The 18,693-nt window shown below is 38.9% G+C and overlaps 2 protein-coding genes and 2 non-coding genes across 4 annotated transcripts; 3 read left to right on the top strand and 1 right to left on the bottom strand.

Moving 5' to 3' along the window:
• Positions 1 to 110: 110 nt before the first annotated feature.
• On the top strand, positions 111 to 182 carry trnah-gug. The gene has a single exon. It is a non-coding gene; the product is annotated as a tRNA-His (tRNA).
• Positions 183 to 718: 536 nt separating this feature from the next.
• Positions 719 to 3,397, top strand: ebp (emopamil binding protein (sterol isomerase)). Its single transcript, XM_005808637.3, has 5 exons — positions 719 to 848; positions 1,033 to 1,336; positions 1,431 to 1,467; positions 1,581 to 1,711; positions 1,807 to 3,397. The coding sequence occupies exons 2-5, from the start codon at positions 1,036 to 1,038 to the stop codon at positions 2,025 to 2,027; spliced, it is 690 nt and encodes a 229-aa protein (XP_005808694.1). The 5' UTR covers positions 719 to 848; positions 1,033 to 1,035; the 3' UTR covers positions 2,028 to 3,397.
• Positions 3,398 to 5,088: 1,691 nt separating this feature from the next.
• Positions 5,089 to 8,069, bottom strand: fkbpl (FK506 binding protein like). Its single transcript, XM_023332964.1, has 4 exons — positions 7,925 to 8,069; positions 7,045 to 7,206; positions 6,274 to 6,554; positions 5,089 to 6,088 (listed from the first exon to the last, which is right to left on the bottom strand). The coding sequence occupies exons 2-4, from the start codon at positions 7,202 to 7,204 to the stop codon at positions 5,453 to 5,455; spliced, it is 1,077 nt and encodes a 358-aa protein (XP_023188732.1). The 5' UTR covers positions 7,205 to 7,206; positions 7,925 to 8,069; the 3' UTR covers positions 5,089 to 5,452.
• trnaf-gaa lies at positions 5,119 to 5,191 on the top strand. Its single transcript has one exon. It is a non-coding gene; the product is annotated as a tRNA-Phe (tRNA).
• Positions 8,070 to 18,693: the final 10,624 nt, after the last annotated feature.

Below are 18,693 nucleotides of genomic sequence, written 5' to 3'. Positions count from 1 at the left end.
TTTACTTCCCATATTACTTCATTCATCCTCGCTACGGTCTCAAAGCGAGATCATACACCTAGGTTCATAAAGGCAGCTGGAAGAGCGTATTTCAGATCCCCCAGTAGCTCGCCGTGATCGTATAGTGGTTAGTACTCTGCGTTGTGGCCGCAGCAACCCCGGTTCGAATCCGGGTCACGGCAGGGATAAATCCCTGACACGGCTTGGGGGTAACATTTTGTGCTACAATTTGTCTGACTACATTAAATTAAGAATGTACTATTCATAAATAATGTAACAAGTAGTATTAAATTATATATTTCTGTTTGTGTTTACGTCTGTTGCACATTTGTAGTCTCAGCGACTGACTTTAGCCTCGTTCTGACTTATTTAATATCAAATCTTAATAAAGTACATCCGCAACTCACTGCTCGATGAGCAACAGAATTTTTAAACTGTTCCTCAGTTTCAAAATTCGCAGTTTCAAGATTCTTGTGAATCTGTCATGATCTGCCGTCTATGCGTGCTTTTTTTTTTTTTCAAAAGGAGGAGGATGTTTGGCAAAGAATCGCTCCTGTTCATTGGTTGTTTTCGTAAGCAAAGTCCATGTTCCGAGACAAGGAGCCAATCATCTGAACCGTCAGATCCAATGTATCTTTTCATGCGTTCGACCTCAGTAATTACAGGTTATTCATTGGAGTTTGTAATCATGAGTTACCGCCCCCCAAGTTGACAGATTTCCGGGTTTGAGTTCACGCGTCACACTTTCATGTGAAGCAGTTGGGAATCTGCTGGATATCAATTTTGATTTTGCCCAGACATTCTTACAAAAACAGTGTGGCTGATCCCTAACATTGTTAGCGTCTCTGGTGAGTGGAACCAGCTGATACCAGCTTTAATTTTTATTTATTTATTTATTTTTTTCATTTAGTGTCTTAAACTCTGACTCTGAAAGATCTGAGAACTGGAATTGCTTCTCAGTAAGGGTAATTATATTTTAAATGATCACATCTGTATAATAATAATAAAAAAGATGATTCTGTCTTCAAACAGATAATGGATGCCGCCTCAGCAAAAAAAACTCCTCATCCATTCTGGCCTCGGGACCTGGTGATTCCCTCTTATGTGGCTAATGATCGGTCCATGTCAGAGATTCTGGTGTTCCTCTTCTCTGTCTCTGGGGGTTTTCTACTTGTAACCTGGCTGATCACTGGGGTCGCTGGCAGGCTGGGAACATGGAGGCGTCTGGCCCTCAGCTGGTTTGCCGTTTGTGGATTCATCCATAGCGTCATCGAGGGATGGTTTTGTCTTTATTATGACATTTTACCAGGGGATCAGAGCTTCCTGTCACAACTGTGTAAGAACCACCATAAAAACAAACAAAAAGAAAACCATGTCAGACATGTATTCTTGATTTTGAAGGTAATATGTATTCTGTTCCCCTCTCTCAGGGAAGGAGTACTCCAAAGGGGACAGTAGATATGTTATGTGAGTCACAGTCATTTTAAAAACATTGATTTAAAAAATATACATAAGTAAAATATAAAACTGAGGTGATATGGTAAACTACTGCTGTTTTTTTTAAATTTATTCTTATTTAGAGCTGATAACTTCACAGTTTGTATGGAGACCGTGACCGCTGTCTTATGGGGTCCGTTCAGTTTTTGGACCGTTTATTCCTTTTTAACTACCAAGTCCTACAGATTTGTTCTGCAGCTGATCATTTCACTCGGTAAGAAGCTCTAAGAAATATAAAAAACAATGTTTACATAATGCTCTGGTTTCTCATATGTACATGTTGTGTCTAAATACGGATTTTGTCACCAGGTCAGATATACGGAGCAGTGCTGTACTTCTTCACAGAGCACAGAGATGGTTATGTTCACAGCGAGTTCGGACATCCAATCTACTTCTGGTTCTACTTTATCTTCATGAATTTTCTGTGGATTGTCATCCCTCTGGTGCTCATTGTGGATGCGTGGAGACAGCTATCAGCAGCCCAGTCACTTTCAGACAGTTCAAAGACACAGAAGGTTAAAAGGAAGTAATCTTTAAAGGGTCGTCAAAATGGGACATGCAGAAAATACATTTTAAAAGTTTAACAAATGCAAACTGTCTGTAGTCCTTTGGTTCATCTTGCAATATTGATCTGATCGTCCAAAAAGTGCCAGCAAACTAAGAGTTTTGTTCTGGCGTTTTTCTTACTATGATCATTAAAATAAATGTTTTATCCCATTTGTTCATAGTTTTTAGTTTGTGAATAAACTGGATGACATCTTAAGCTTCACATCAGGGATGTTTTCAAATTTCTTAGTTGATTAATTAAAAAATCAAGCATGTGCAAAAATAAATACATGAAATTTGCAGTCTCTTTACAAACCTTACTGTTTCAGTGTTCTCAAGTCTTCTTGACTGATGTTTCTATGATCTAATGAAGTTCAATATTTTGAATATCAACTTCCGGGACAAAAGTCTCACTGATGTTTACCCATTCTTGCTCAGTGCTTGAAATTTGCAACATTGTTTTTTTTTTTCTGCAGAATGACAGTGGAGTTCTTGAAGCTTTTTTCTTTTTAGGAGAGAAATGATTTCTTCTTGACAACAGGCCAGCACCCCAAGGTCTGTCTCTGACAGTGCTGTTTACACTGTGCCCTTTAGGCACCCAGTCCCTTGGCTGAATTCCTGGACACTTCCTGGAATTTCTTTGGTACGCCGTGGTGAAACATTTGTCTTTTAAATAGAAAGTTGTGGTAGCATGCAAATGCTATTTGTGGTGAGGTGTGAACTCTGTTTAAGAGCTTATCTGGTGGAGTCAGTGTGTGAGACAACATTTTGATATGACACCATCATTCGCTGAATTGAGCATAGCATCACACTTAGATGATTTGTCACCTTACATTTCTTAGATTAATGGGAAGCGTCTCATAAGTTAGCAATTATCTTAATTGACAATATTAATACATCCATCACTATCTGACTAATAATAACTGTGGTTATATTTAGTCTTTTGTTAATCAGCTGATATGGAAGCTTGTGTTGATTAAGTGAGTATGATCTGCTATGATATATGATGGCACGGCTCTGCTGCTTGTGGAATATTCTGTGCGCACGAACATCCCCGTCCGTACCAGGCTCGGTCTGTACCTGCAGCTGCAAAATCTCGGAATAACAACTCCTTATTAGGAAGTAGGACTGATAAATTGAAATAAAAATCATTTTAGTTGCTTGAGCACACCGTGCTGGAATATTCCAGAAGCAGTTTATTGTGCAGCTTAGGTGTGTCTTAAATCTGTATAACTGTGGGTAATCAGAATGTATACCAGATCTGACTGAATCGCCTTGCGGCATCTTTGTATGCATTTTTGTTGTCAGATCTCCAAAGGTGCCATTGCATTTTATTAAAGTTTGGTTGATTTCGTCTTTGATCTCTCACATCACGAACCTTGGGGGGAAGACGTGTGTGGCCGTCTTCAATACAACCAAGCTATCTGAGGTCAAATAGCTCTACTTGATGAAGAGCGAGAAGTTACTTCACCATGTTCTCTGACCATTATTTGGGAAACTGTGCACACTTTAGGGACTTTGGGTGACCAAAAACCAGTCTTGTGTAAATTGGCAACAGAGAGAAATAGTTTTGTAATCCGGCCTCAAGAAAAATAAACAAATATGCAGTTTTTTAAAAGTCAACAACGCTTCTTTGAAGCAACTTAATCCATAAATGGTCGACATTAGTGCATTCTTAGGCTGCACAATGGTGTAGTTGCACTGTTGCCTTTCAGCAAGAAGGTCCTAGGTTTAAATCCTATCATGGGATCCTTCTGCGTGAAGTTTGCATGTTCTCCCTGTGCATGTGTGTGTTTTTTCTGGGTACTCCGGTTTCCTCCCACAGTCCAAAATCCTGACTGTTGTCCTTAGGTGTGAGTGTATGCATGTATGGTTGTCAGTTTCTGTTGTTGCCCTGTGATGAAGTGGCAACCTGTCTAGGATGTACCCTGCCTCCCGCCCAATGATTGCTGGAGATAGGCACCAGCCCCTTGGCAACTGTGCAACGATCAGCATGTTCAGATGATGAAGGGATGGGTAGCGCATTTTTACAAGTGGCAAAATCCTTGCCTTATAATGCAAAGGGAGGCTGATAATGCTGATTAGCTTAAGTACCATCTATGTTTTAAAGTCACCATTCAGTTCTTCTGATTTTTGCACTTTCCAGGTCAAATTAGATTTTTTGGGGACAAATATTTCTAGTGACATTTGAATTGAGAAGAAAGTGGGTTGTAAGAGAGAGGGTGAAGACATGGCTAAGGCCAACAGCCCAGGACTCAAATCTGTGACAGCCATGTAGAGGACTGAGGCCTCTGTAGATGGGTTACGCTCTTTACTCCTATACCACCGCCATGCTTCTTGTGGCTAATATTTTGGATTACTTATAATTATCTGATCCCTCTTCATAGCAATGCTAATTCCATGACAACTGTAAATACAAAAATTGACAAAGAAAAACAGATTTTTCACTGTCTAACGTTTAGTCCAACACTTTACTTTTTACCACTGAGGTTATAAAACTGGTCTCGGATGCATGTTGCTAATCATGGAGTTTCAGATCTAATTTTGGTTTTTAACCATCGCCCACCTCTCTAAAAAAAACAAGGCGTGAAGTCAGAAAAAGCTGAACATGTAAACATAGCATGCAAATGGTCATTAGAACTAATCTTTACACAATTATGACTTTAAGAGCTTTAAATTATTGAACATAAAAACATTCTTATATAAATTTTACATTTGAGTATTTGTGTTTTCTTTCCAATTTCATTTCCAATTGCAATTGGAAAGAAAGCACTGGATCAAATTTACACATGAAAATTTAAGCTATTTAAGCAAACCTCATCATCCCAGGTTTGTGACGTCTTTAATAAGAGACAAATTAAGAGATAAAAATGCCATGAAAATGGTTTTACTGAAGCTACCGATAAGTTTGAAAGAGATGGTAGCGACGTGCTGGAGTTGGTGAAAAACCTTTAATGTTATGGAACCTTTTATAGCAGTTTGCCCGAAAGTAGGTCATCCCACTAAATCACATTCCACACCTTGACGACATCGCGCTTCTTGGTATATGGAATCACGGCCTAATTGATCCCGCACGCCGAAATAGCTCAGTTGGGAGAGCGTTAGACTGAAGATCTAAAGGTCCCTGGTTCGATCCCGGGTTTCGGCATTTTGCCTGTCTTGTTCAGTTTTGTTGACTTCTTGCGCCACCTAGTGGCCAGACACCGAACACTACAGACATTTATTGAAGGCGACCATTTTGCGAGAATGAGCTCAGTCAGCCGTTCTTTATTTATTATCCCAACCTCCATTCAAGGAGATCAGACATATTTGTAGTTATAAGGCTTTACTTTGTAACAGAGGCTGCGTCATAATTGCACTTAGATCTAATTATGAGGAAAAACATTATTAGAATTATAACATTCCATCTTTAGCTAAACATTTTACTGAGTCTCAATCCCAGCTGCACATTTCTCTCCTTTTCTCTACTTGTTATCTCTTTGAGGGCCTTCACAGCAGCAGGCAGCTCCGGCTGGATTTCCAGCAGTTTCTTAAATGCCTCTTTGGCCTCATCCAGCTCGTTCAACTTCTGGCATGCCTGGCCCAGTCGGTACCAGGCCTTTGAGGCGCCAGGTTCAAGCCGAGTCGCTTTAGCAGCACTGTCCCTGGCTCGCTGTGGTTGGTTTAATTTCAGCTGGCACAGAGACAAGTTGGAGTGAAGCTCAGCTTTCTTGATTTTAAGCTGATCAGACGAAGGGAGCTGATGCGTTTCTTCCAAACAGTTTGTGTCTTCCACCTCTCCAACGAGGCCACAAAGGGGGATGAGGAGCTTGAGGGCCCGGCTGTAGCTGTCTGTTGCTCCCCACAAGTCCCCGCTCCTGAATCTACCGCCACCTCTCTCCTTGTGCGATTTCACCCACTCCCATCTTTCAGTGGGGGTCATCTCCCAGGATTCCTTTCCTGGAGTGAATGCTTGGAGCTCCACAGTGGCAATGAGAGGAAGGTCGCCATACGAAGGCTGGTGAAGAGAGGCTTCTGGTCCGGTTCCAATGGGAGTAAGTTGTATCTGAGCAATTAGACACCATGATTAGACCTGTGATGAAACTGACTGAAGAGATTTAATTTACTCTGAAAATCCATTATAAATGCAGGTTTTTACACTTGCATACTATGAGGCACTTTAAAAGTTTTATCTATAAAACTTCCAATCAAGAACAAAACCAGACTTTACTGCTACTATAAAAATCTTACCTCACATTTCTCCCCTGCTCTCATCCCCTCCAAACATGCCTCTGTGATATCGCAATGACCCTCCCCCAGCCTCAGTGTTGTCCAGTCACCCAGGGGCACCTGCAGCACAGTGTCCTGTTGCCGGAGAACTGGAGTTGGCACTATATCTGCAACAGCAGTGACTGCCATCTTCTCATTTTCTTTTGCAGATGGAGGGCCATCGGAGTCATCGGTCTGGGCTTTGAGCTGCACTTTTACCCGACACAGTGAGCCCAGCTTTGGACAGTGATTAGTTAGACAAGCTACGGGGAAAGAAAGAGAAAACGAGTTTGAAAAGCATGCACCTGATTACATTGCTGTCACAAATAGTGCACTGCTAAATATAAGTCATATTAAAAATGTGAAATTATAAATAGAGATGCTAAAAAAAAAAAAAAAAAATCAGATGTTGACCAGAATTGGCCACATTTGCCAAATTTCAGCTTGATCAAACCTGAATGAAGACTAGTGGATTGGGAATATCCAAAATCTAGTTACTTCCTCTGTTTAAAAATAAAAGCAAAAATATTTTTACGTTTTTTTTCACAAACGGTAACACGATGTTTCATCTTTTCCTAATACAATTGATTCCTTGTGGCTCATTGTTTGAATACTAGAGGGGAAAGAAAGTCAATACTGTGGCTTACGTTTCCAGCATTGGAATCAACAGGTTACAGTCCTATAAAAACTAGAAATTCAACATAGGCCACAAAATTCTGATCAGTGAAACTGTAACTAAAAGGAATGCCCTACATGTGTCATCTGCTGTATTAGAAGAGATTTGTTGAGTCCATTCATGCGTCTCATTTCGCTGAACCCTCCAGAGTCCTCCAGGACACACACAGACCCACGAGGTGACATCAACAGCTTCTTGTTTATCAGGCTGCATTTCTACAAGGTCAACAGGCTCCATCACTGGGTGGACAAAACATACAGACAAAGACATAAAGATGAACAACTGGTTGTTCACATCTCTGTTTTACAATCACATTAAAAAGCAGCAAAGCTCCTTGTTTTGAGGGAAAGCACAACTTCAGCTTTAGACATTGATGTATTTACGTAATCAACGGCAAGAAAATAATGCTTTATTATTATTAGGTTTGGAAAATATAAAAAGTCTGATCAGTTTCCTCACGTATTGTCACTAGAGGCATGTTTGAATGAAAGCTCTTTCTCTTGGAAGAGGGGGGATTTTTTTCTTAAACAGTAATTTATAGACACAAGATTAACAGAATAAAACCGACCAGGACATGTTATTTGATGAAACGAAAATATTATCTTAAGTTAGTTTGACTGGTACTAGTTTTTTTGGACGAAAAACGCAGTGCTTTAGCAAAACGGCGGAGCAAATTAATAATAATTATATTTAAAAAAAAGTCATACAAAGTTACTATCCTACCGCAACCAAATAAGGTTACTATTTGTTTGCATGGCTAAAATATAAGGTTAAGTATTGCAACAAGTTATCCACAGGGTTTTATCCACGTTTTTGTAAGAGGCTGATTGTTGCACACGGTGAATTATATTATGCAGCTTTTTTTTTCAGAGCAACACGAGCACAGAGAAGCGTACTAAACAACCTGGATTTCATCACTCTGGAAAAGAGTCGGACGTCAAGACTCCAAACACCCACCTGATCCCACACACAGGAGTCAGTTTCCCCGTCCTTCACACAGTAACACACCTGCAGCTTGTACCGCACAAATATTAATAACAAAAGCTCTTCTTAGTGCCCTGTCTGCCTCTTTCTCTTTGTGTTGGAGGCTGGCGTCCAGCGACACAATGTGTGGCACACAGTGTGGTGAGGAGCATTACTGCCCTCTATCGAGCTGGAGTCTCCTTTAAATTATATATCAAAGGGAATCCAGACATTGGTAGCATATTTTCCTCTTAACACTACAGTTTCCATTTTCATATCTATGCCATTATGTGTCTCCAGAACAAAACACTGTAGCCGTTTGAAATAATCCTAAACTTATAAAGTTCGTCTGTAAAACAGCTTTTCTGCTTTTCTAGCAGATGTACAGAACAAGACTACATGAGTGTGAGTCAGCCACAACAAAGCAAAAACAAAAATGAGGCCAATTTCTTATGCAGAGCTTCACGCTAGAATGGTTGTTGCTTACCAATCCTTTCCAGGCTGCAGTCATGCCTGTTTATAGCTCTGTTTCTAAAATATGTTTTTCTTCCTCTCCAATTTTCAACATGTTCCTACTGTAGGTACATTATATATTTGAAAAATGGCTTCTTTAGAAATGACCTTTTGCACCTAACCCTCCTTGAATTGGTCGAGAAGCAACTTTCCGATTTCTTGACAAGTTTCAAGTCTTGTCCAATTATCTGGTATCCTAATTTTCAAATAAACTATTATGATCTTCATAAAATACACACATGAATAATAATGATACTAGTGTTTTTTTTTAAAGTTGAATAAAATTCCTCTTTTGCTTTCATTCTTTTAACTTATTAAGGTATATACCTGGATATAAAGATTTATGTCAATCAAAGAATTTGTTGAATTTGATTGATTTCGATAATAAATAAAAAAAAAACACTCAAAGTGAAGCGAAAAAAATATAATTAATAGTATAGCAATGTTAACATTTAATAAGATGACAACATTTTTAATGTAAATGTAAAGAAGGCATTAAAGGCAAATAAAGAATGACAAAGAAGCTTAAACAAATTTGTTGAAAAATATTAATTTCCAGTAGGGGTCGCTCTCTACTCACCCATTTGACAACATTACTCCTCACAGAACATTGCATATTGTAGGCACAGGCTGGTGTATGTCTACATATGTATTGTTTTCCAAAGCATCTTTGTCTGTCTGAACCAGGTCCTCCTCACACATGCACCTATATGCAAAGTAAGGAGAAGATTTTGGAGTGAATACATTTCTAGAGTGGTTTAGTGGACAGTAAAGGGGCCTGACGAATATACAAAATAGAGCATTCCATAACTTAGGGGCCCCATTTTCTTAGAACTGGGAATGACCAGTACCAGCTGGTCAGCAGACTTATGTGACCGAGCAGGAGTGCAGCAGTGGAGAAGCTCAGTGAAGTAAGGCAGGGTAAGGGTGTTTAGATCATAAAAACAAACAGAAAGATTTTTAAATGATCTCTAAAATACCCGGGCAGTCAGTGAGGGCAGTCAGGTAATGTGCTCTCTCTTGTGTGTTCCTGTTCAGAGGCGTTCAGCAGCACTCTGCACCAGCTGCAAACCTGTCAGTGAGGACTGGCTGAATAAATTGCAGTGATCCAGCTGCGATAAAATGAAGGTATCGATTACTGTTTCCTTGAATACATAGATTTTACCTTGAATTGTAGATACTGGACTTAACCATGGCCCTTTTACAAGTTTAAAGTGACTTGTTTGTTTAAAAACCAAGGTTTGTTACTATGGGCTTACCATACGTTGCCAGGGGGTCAACATCTACATGAGGGCTCTGACATGCTCCATTAGATCCAAAACAATTACCTCAGCCATTTTTCATTAAAATGCAAGAAATGTAGGGCCATCCAAACTTTAATTAACATAAGTCAGAGGTTTAGGCATCACCTTGACTTAGAGACACAAAGATCTACTCAGCATGGCAATGGTATAAAATATAGTGTTTTCTATAGAAACTCTAGAAGACCACATAGATAGAACCTTCAAAACAAGTTTTATCTGTATACTGCCAAGTGAGAGACTTTGCTAATGTAATGGAAGACAAACTGATGGCTATTTACACATCTTTACAAGGGATGCCATTAATGGGATCCCCCCGCAGTTTTCATTTGGCCATCAATGACTTCCCTTTTGGTGCTATTATGAAATATAACTGCTGGTTTAGATGAGCATGTACCTGGATCTGTGAAGTATGCAATAGTCGCTCAGGGGCCACAGCAGTGTTTCGATTGCTGCATCAAGCAAAGAGCTGCAACACCAGGAGGCAGAGCTTCAGGCTGCTGGGAGGCCCGGTACAGCCAGAGGGATTCAATATGCGTCGTTCCAGAGAAGATGGTCGTAGCCGGTTGAAATTGACAGGTGGACATGCAAAGCATAGCGTGTCTACTATTCTGCATTTTTCTGTCACTTAGTATCAAATGAAAGTCACACTAGGTGACAGACACTTACACACACTCACACACCCCGGCCACAACGAGACCAGCTCCTAAACAGATCTGGCTTCAAGAATGTTGATTCCTCATAGTGTAAGCAGCACATTCTACAGTGGCTGCATGTGTGCGCTGGACTGTGTTGGACACTTTAACTGCATCTAGAGTTACTGCCCCTGGGCTGTTTGTTGTCTATGTGCGACCTGAAGAGAGCCTCAGACTTTACAGCATAAACTGAAGCCAGAGAATGTGCTGATGCTCTGCAATCTAGAGAACTCTAGAATCATCAAAGCAATTTAGATTTCTTCTACCAGGTTTATTTTATTAAGGTTTCCACACCATTACGCAGTTAAGAGTCACATATCTCAGCAATGGCACTGTAAAAGTGCAGTCATGTCATCAGCACTACTTTTCAAAAGATACAATCACAGCTTGACTCAAGTCAGAGTCATCTGAATATCTGATGTTTCAACAGCTGTAATTAAAATGTGAACGAATTATAGTGTTTCTATTGCGAAAATAGGAACTGCTAATGTTTCAAATGTGCACATATTAGTGTTTTCTGGCTCCAAACAGATACACGTTTTGCAGCTGATTAATATGATCCAGGTAATGTTTTTATATTACTCCTCTGAGTTAGTTCTGTACAGTGATTTTATAACGGAAGAAACGCAATCTACACTACCTGGCTAATCAGTTAAAAGTCACAAGATTTTTAGGTGGAAATGTTAGCGAAATAAAATAGCCTTGAAATATCTATATAATTTGAAATAATCTTAGGCATCTGAATTTTTGTATTTACTTCGGTTATCTTCAGTAGTCTTTGTCCTCAGATCAGCTGAGAGGTAAAGTGTAGCCCTAAAAAAAACAGGTCATCTCAGCTCCATGTGGTCCTTTATGTAAGAGATGGCTGAATTCATTTCTTTCTGATATTAACATTTATTTGAACGATTATCTGAAAACCTGACATGTGTCAAAACAAAAATGATTTCCAGTCGGTTAATCTACCAAATAGCTACCATTCCAAGAGATGCATGGCTCTTTGATATTTCTTCACTGCCTCGATAGGAAACCTAAAAAGCCCAACATGCTAATCTGTTTGTTGTCTACTAACAATATGGGAAAACCTGACATTAAGACTGGGTAAATTAGTTTCATTTGAAGCATAACGGCGATCTTAAAGTCTATTAAACGGTTTCTCTGGTCTCTTGGGGGCAGTTCTACAGCTGGAGTATTTGGACAGGAACCCACTGAGGGGAGGAGATGGCTATCTGGAGCTGCAGGGCAGACTGTGGATGGTAGAAGCTTCGGATTTTATTTAATGAACTTGAAAAACTGTTTTTCTATGAGGAAACCTGCGGAGATACTTGGGACAATGTTTCTATATGTGTTTCTGTGTGTGGGTGCAGTTCGGTGTGTGATTAGAGATAGTCGCCATTAGGCCTCTCTGTATGCATGTTAGCACACATCTGGATATACTTTTGCCTCTACAGTTATACCTTCATACCCAATGGCCTTATGTGTGACCCTTTAATGCTTTCCAAGACTTTGAGATAAAACCAGTTACTGACTGCCATATCTCCACACCAGTGCCATCTGTTCTTATCCTACTAGTTTTCTTTTTTTTTCAATCATTTGTTGATTTTTTTTTTTTTTTTTTTTGGGAGGGGGTTGTCAGTAATAGTGGTAACAGTTCCAGTTTTGGCTTAACAGTGTACGCTCAGTCAAAACACCCATGAAGATTTTACTGCTTTGTTAAGGTGATGATTTGTCTGTGTGAGGTTCAGACTGTTAACACTGTACAGGTGGGACTTTCGCATCTCTACTTTAAAAAGCAGCTTAACTCAACATGGTCAGTTCCAATTTGTTCAGGTCTAAGGTTTAGATCAGGGTATGAGGTCCGCAGAAGGGGGTGAGCGACTCTAATTCAGACCAGTCTGGAGTCAGAGTAACACTTAGCATCAGAGCTCCTGGAAGGTGTGACTGTAAATGTTTATCATGTTAAGCTTTGAAAGGACTTTTGAACAGGATGTCTTGGAGTTTTGTTGAGCACAAACACACTGAATGATTGCATACCTAAATGTTTTACGTAGTGACCTTGAAGGTTAAGCAGAACAGCCGTAGTCCAAGTCGCTGCCTCTCGCTTCGCGTTAAACTCGATGTAAACTAAAGGTTCATGTCCTACCTAGAAGAAAAAATTGGAAGATAGTGTTGATTTCTTTCTACATTCTGTTTGTATTGTTACTGTATGAGAGAGCCTGTTGCGGCCAGCGAGCGAGTCCAGCTGTGGGGTTTCAGATTCAATAAAGACAACTGGCATAAACCCACACCTTAAAATGTCACCTGAAAATGATGTCACTTACGTAATTCTAACTCACACAAAAGCTTTTGATAATAGCTATTTCTCACCGACTGCCATCTTTGCAGCATTTTGCTGATACAAAATTCGTCATGTGAAGGTTTTAAGGTTGTGAAGCATAAATGTCAGGTTGGATACCTTTCCGGAGCCTCCTGTATCCTGGATAAAGAAATAGGGCAGTATAAAAAGTGGACAAAACTGAACAGGGCAGCCCACCTATCTCAGTCCAACATGCGGTGGGCAGATGTATGCTCTCAGAGTACAAAAGGTAAATTTAAATAGGAGCCAGCTGATTTTAATGCTTTTTCCCGAAAACTGGTCGTCATATTGTCTGTTGCTCCATCTTTTGCTTATCGTTGCAGACACCTATTGCTAATTCTCTCTCGTCGTTGACCTATGACTCTATGCCCATACTTTTTCACATCCACACCCACCTCTCTTTTGTTCTGCTTCGGGCGGGTGTATGTGTGGTAGATTTCAGAGGTGCAGGTAGAAAATAAATCCATAGCAGCTCTGACATCTCACAGTTTCTGGTTCCCATTTGGTCCAATGTCCTGCAATCAGTCACTCTTGCTCTTCGCCCTTCATTCTTCATTGTTCTCATTCTGAAGACGTCTCCAAAAAATTGGGAAATTTCTTGAGTTACACTAAAAATAAATGCAATGGATATCATGTGCTCAGAAAAAAAAGGTATCCAAACCAATAAAATAAAGTCTGATCATCACTTCTTTGTAATTTATTACACCTTGTAGGCAGCAGTGTTAAACTGACAAACATATTTAATGATAACATGAGCCAACTTGGAGTGGATTGTTGCTGCCAGCTGCTAGCACAGTCCTGAGGGGAACGAGTTCCTTCATGGTTCTTTCATCTATGTGTCTATCAGCTTGATCAGTGAAGCCACTTAATGTGGACATGTGTTTCTTTGTGCTATCAGAGTGCTAAGAGGCACAAACACACACACACACATGCATAGTGAAATGAGCATCTGTTTTAAATCGCTTGCAGAACGGATCACCGATTAAGTAGTCTTTAGGATTTAAAAGAGCTTTAATGCAACACCATTTAAATTATGCTGCATCTGCTCCCTTTTTCTTAATGTGGTTACAAATTAAAACAAATATTTAGATGTTTTTGAACCAGATTAGATTTTAACTGAAAGGAAAATCTACATCTAAATCTAAAGTACAGCTTATGAATGAAGGAATAAATAAATGCGTTTGTGTATTTTTTGAACCTCCCTTTCTCCAAATGCGCAGTGCTTTTCCCCTGAGTAATTCCATTATAAATGTAAATGACTTAATAGACATATGTGGTTTGATTTATTTGCATATGTGGACAGGTTTTTACAGACATCTGACGAGAATTTCACATCGGTTGATTTTATTTTCTAACTCTTATTCTACCTTCAGTATGTGATCTCCATGAATTGGCGGTACAATAATACCGCTGCAGTCATGGTTATTATATGGTTTTAACCATTTTTTTTATTTGCAGTGCAATATTTTGATTGGAATATACAAATTTCCTAGGTTTTGTTTTAGAAAAAGTATGAAAATAATATAAGCGCACTGAAGAGAAAGAATCAAGTTGAGTGATCCAAACAATTTATAGTTGCAGAACCTTAACGGAGATGTGCTTCATCTTAGTCTCACAGTGTATTATATCTTGGGAAATCATGAGAGTATCAGTCATTTGTGACAATACTTTCTGCTATCCCATCCATCCATTTCCTTCCGCTTATCCAGGTTGGGTCACTGGGGTAACAGCATAAATGGAGGTCCAGACTTCCCTTTCTCCAGTCACTTGGGTCAGCTCCTCTGGGGGAATCCCAAGATGTTCTGAAGCCAGCCTAGAAACATAGTCCCACCAAAATGTCCTGGGTCTTCCTAAAGATCTCCTGCCTCTTTAAAATTCATTCGAATATGGCTGCATCCATTTTTACTTTCATATACAGAGGATTGCTGTATACAAAGTGTGCATGTGGATCATTTCGGAGTCATAACTCACAAGTCTGATTGTGGTCACATTTCATTAGTATTATGAATAACCACATTAAAAAAAGGATTTAAGCAAAAACACTGGTTTCAGCTTTAGATCATGTGACTAAAACTAATTTTAGTAGAAGTATAAAAAAAAAACTGGGCTGTGCAATTAAACAAACTGGTTCAGCAAACGTTTTAGGACTAGTATGGTAACAATATGTCAACAGTTCTTAACTGGTCCTTTTGAATTGAAGTAAAACTATGGAAAATTATGTTAGCAAGACATGATCTAAAACATTAGTCATATGGTAGTAGTTAGATTGATTCTCTTGTGATACCTCTTTAATTCTCCAAAGTGAGATCACTCTGACCGCTGCTCACAGTTAAGATGATGCTTACTAGTAACTATTCTACACAACCACTCTAGAAGTATTCTCTTTTAAGATTGTCTTAAAGGGCTATTGTTGTGTACAGATGCCATCCTGTAAATAGGCCTGCTGCTTGTGGCAGGAATGTGGGCTTTATCAAAGCCCCTTGATGACTGCTGGTATTACAGAAGCTGAAAGAAGTGGGGGTGACCACCATGCTGGAGTCCTACCTCCCAGCGTGTGTATATATGTGTGGGGTGTCTGTGGTACAGAATGCCTGAAACCAAACTAAAATTGATTTTTATACGCTTGTCGCTAAAAGGAGCCAGATGTGGCTGCCTACAGGGAGCTCACCATCAAAACTAGCTTATATACGTTTTTTTTTGTTTTTTTTTTCATTTCTCTAATGAGCTGTGGAGATGCACTTCGTTGTGTATGCATTATTGAGAAAAAACCAGCGAGCCACAACAGCATTAGTATAACTCCTTATCTGTTCTAAAGCTGGCAAGTCTTTGCTTGCTGTTTTTGGTAGCAGTAAACACAGGAAACCTCTTGCATTTAATGGAGTGAAAATTAGCATAATTTTAGCACATAAATAATAACATAAATAAAAATTCCAATATAGAAGAACCTCTCATTATTGGAGCAGCCAAACTGACAAAACCAATTAACTATGGACGGGTTCAAAGAACCTAAATGAGAGGTGTAGCACTCATATTCAGAATTAGAATGTAAGAAAACATTTTATTAAGTTATATACATTGAGGTGCAATATGTTAGAAAGTAAATAATGTTTTACCAGAATATTGTTGTCTGACCTAAAGCTGAAAATCATACATTAACACAGAATGAATAAAACACACAACCACAATTAGACAATTTGTTTCCTCTTTCATGTCAGTTAAGATTGATGAAATTATTGCCATTTGCTAAATACCACAATTGCAACAAAGCTACTAGTGAATTGTTGATACACAATTTACTAGTAATCGGTTTGATAGCATTTAAATCTTATGATTTGGGTCAAATGTTTTAGCTTTCACAGCAGCTTCCTGGAGTTTTTTTTTTTTGCCCACTTTAACTGCTCAACTGGTGTTACTGATTCAGGCTTGCAGGTTGCCTTTCTGACACAAACGTTAGAACTCTTCCCAGCTTTTTTATGACCAGTCAGAGTTCTTAAGCCATTTTGTAACTGATTTGGTTGTAATCATATCCTCATTATCTAATTGACCCATTAGTGCCCAAGCTTTAACTTCCTGGCTGATATCTTGAAATCTTGCGTCAATCTTTCCAAATGCTGTTTTTTCCTCATGATGGCATCTATTTAGTAAAGAGTATTAGTCATTGTGGCTCAACAACAAATTATATTCCTCAGAGCAGATTTTATATAGCAGCACTTTAAAGGCACATGTGTGGCTGGGCAGTTTTTAATAAAATGACTGAAATCGGAAAAGTGTAGCAAATATATTAAGACAAATGAAACGCTCATGGAAATCTAGTAAAACTAAAAATAAAACTATTTCTGACAAAAATATATACTTTTATATATTATATATACTTTTTTTCCCCGTTGAAGCTAAATTTCTCTTAAAGTAGGTACCAGTACCTGCTCTATCACAGTATCTAGAAAATATAACCATTACTGTTACCATGGTGTTGATTGTGATATATATATATAAAAAGCTAATTGCGTAAAGGGGGTGCCATGTAAAATTGATTGATTGCTTTCATTCTTTCATGCATGTTTGAGGAATCTTCAAATCTACTGTGGCAACCACGTTCTACAGCTCCTCCAGACTAGCGGCAGCAGCACTTAACAATTAGGTGTAATTCTGAGTTTGTTGAGTTTATCATGCGAACTGCTTCTCAGTCCAACACTGCTGAGAACATTTGCAAAGGGCATAATGAATAGGCATTGTGCCTGTCCATTATGCACAATGCCTATCCATTGTGCATAATGGATAGGCATTATCCATTGTAATGCTGTGTTGACATACTGAGAGGAAAGAGCAGGACCTTCTTAAAGAGACAGAAGCCAATTCCAAGGCATCAAATTGCAAAATAAAATATCTTTAAGTCATGTTTGCTATATACAGCATTTTTTTTTAATAAAAATCTAAGGTAAAATAGTTGTTTGACTTGCTTGTACCATAAAACGGCAGTACGTGCCTGGAAAATTCATAATGCTACCCTTTTAACAAAACATACAACCTTTATAGATCAGTTGAGAAAAAGCAAAGGGGCAGCATCTGAGAAAGAAGGAGTGTTAATTGAAAACGAATGTGTCTACTCTGGCGGTTGGTCAGAGATGGGCTGGGGTCCCACTTGGCTTCTACTTCAAAGATACTGCCCGCCTAACTCCAGCGCACCTGCAGCCATTTAAACCCAGCTCTCATCGCTCAGGACATAGAGAGATCTCTCTCACGGTTAGAGCCTTCATCGTTTTTTGTTTTTTTTTTCTGCCAAAGGCCCACAACGGTCCATACTTAGGAATTCAGTTTAAGATATTGCACACCCTTCAGGGTAGATTTGAGTGACAATTTCACGCGGGATGATAAACCACAAGATTAGCGTCACCTCCATCATTGTTCACACAGATCTAAAGCCTACACAGGATGGAATGGTATGCACACACCGTTTTATCATAATGTCATGAAATGAAACAATGCACCCATCCCTCATTGGTAAATTGTGATTGATAAATTTTTATTTTGTTTAATTTGCCGTTCTCATGTCTGTTTATTGTTTGACCTTTGGAATAAAAAATAATAATAGTAAAAAACAGTGGACAACTGATTTATATTCTCCATTTCCCCTTTTTTCAGCTAGATCAAATGATAATAGATGGGTAAGTTACACTCATGCCTCTATTATGTTGCATTTACGATAAAGTTTGTGTATATAGTTTCTACACAACAAAAATAAAATACAATAAGTAATCAATAAACAACAGCATATACAATCTATCTAAAAACACAGACATATATTCAAACTAACACAATGGAATCAAACCATAGAAAGTGTGAAGAATTATCGAAAATGGCATAACCTATACTTTTAAAACAGCACAATAGAAGAAAAGAACTAATATTTTGATCAATTCTCACTAAATGCTGAAAATTACAGTTGTCCCTGAACTATTGTAAAAGAAGAAACTTAAGAGAGATTTTGAAACCTGACAGCCTTTACATGCACCTTTGATATCTTACAACGAAGCAAGAAAACGGCCAAATTAGAGGCAATTCAGGCTCATTACATATCCACTGTGATGCACATCAAGCTCTCTGATGACCAGTCCGAATCAAACATCATGGATAAACTGCAACTGATGCCAGCAGGCTGCCTCACACTGCAGCCAAGATCCAGACATACGCTTCCACCAGGATAACAAAACCACCACAACCTCCCTGAAGACGTTTTCTATACTCTTAATCCAGTGTGACTGGGGCCTCAAGCAGTGATCTACCACAGGCTTCTCTGTAAATAACCACAGACTCCTATGTCAATGATAGCGTAATGCAAAGAAGATGGTAGTTTAGAGGTTTAAAACATAGCATTTACATTTAATTTCTGGCATTGGTGTTGTT

This window comes from Xiphophorus maculatus, chromosome 1 (genome assembly GCF_002775205.1).
Source record: "Xiphophorus maculatus strain JP 163 A chromosome 1, X_maculatus-5.0-male, whole genome shotgun sequence".
In the NCBI taxonomy this organism is placed as follows: domain Eukaryota; kingdom Metazoa; phylum Chordata; class Actinopteri; order Cyprinodontiformes; family Poeciliidae; genus Xiphophorus; species Xiphophorus maculatus.
Note: the sequence above shows the minus strand (reverse complement) of the source record. Positions and strands in the feature narration are given on the sequence as shown.

Coding starts and splice junctions, on each gene's coding strand:
- ebp (XM_005808637.3), top strand. CDS start 1,036: ATGGATGCCGCCTCAGCAAAAAAAACTCCTCATCCATTCTGGCCTCGG. Junction 1,337..1,430: donor GAGCTTCCTGTCACAACTGT/GTAAGAACCACC, acceptor CCCCTCTCTCAG/GGAAGGAGTACTCCAAAGGG. Junction 1,468..1,580: donor GGGGACAGTAGATATGTTAT/GTGAGTCACAGT, acceptor ATTCTTATTTAG/AGCTGATAACTTCACAGTTT.
- fkbpl (XM_023332964.1), bottom strand. CDS start 7,204: ATGGAGCCTGTTGACCTTGTAGAAATGCAGCCTGATAAACAAGAAGCT. Junction 6,555..7,044: donor TAATACAGCAGATGACACAT/GTAGGGCATTCC, acceptor CTTTCCCCGTAG/CTTGTCTAACTAATCACTGT. Junction 6,089..6,273: donor GAGCAGGGGAGAAATGTGAG/GTAAGATTTTTA, acceptor CTAATTGCTCAG/ATACAACTTACTCCCATTGG.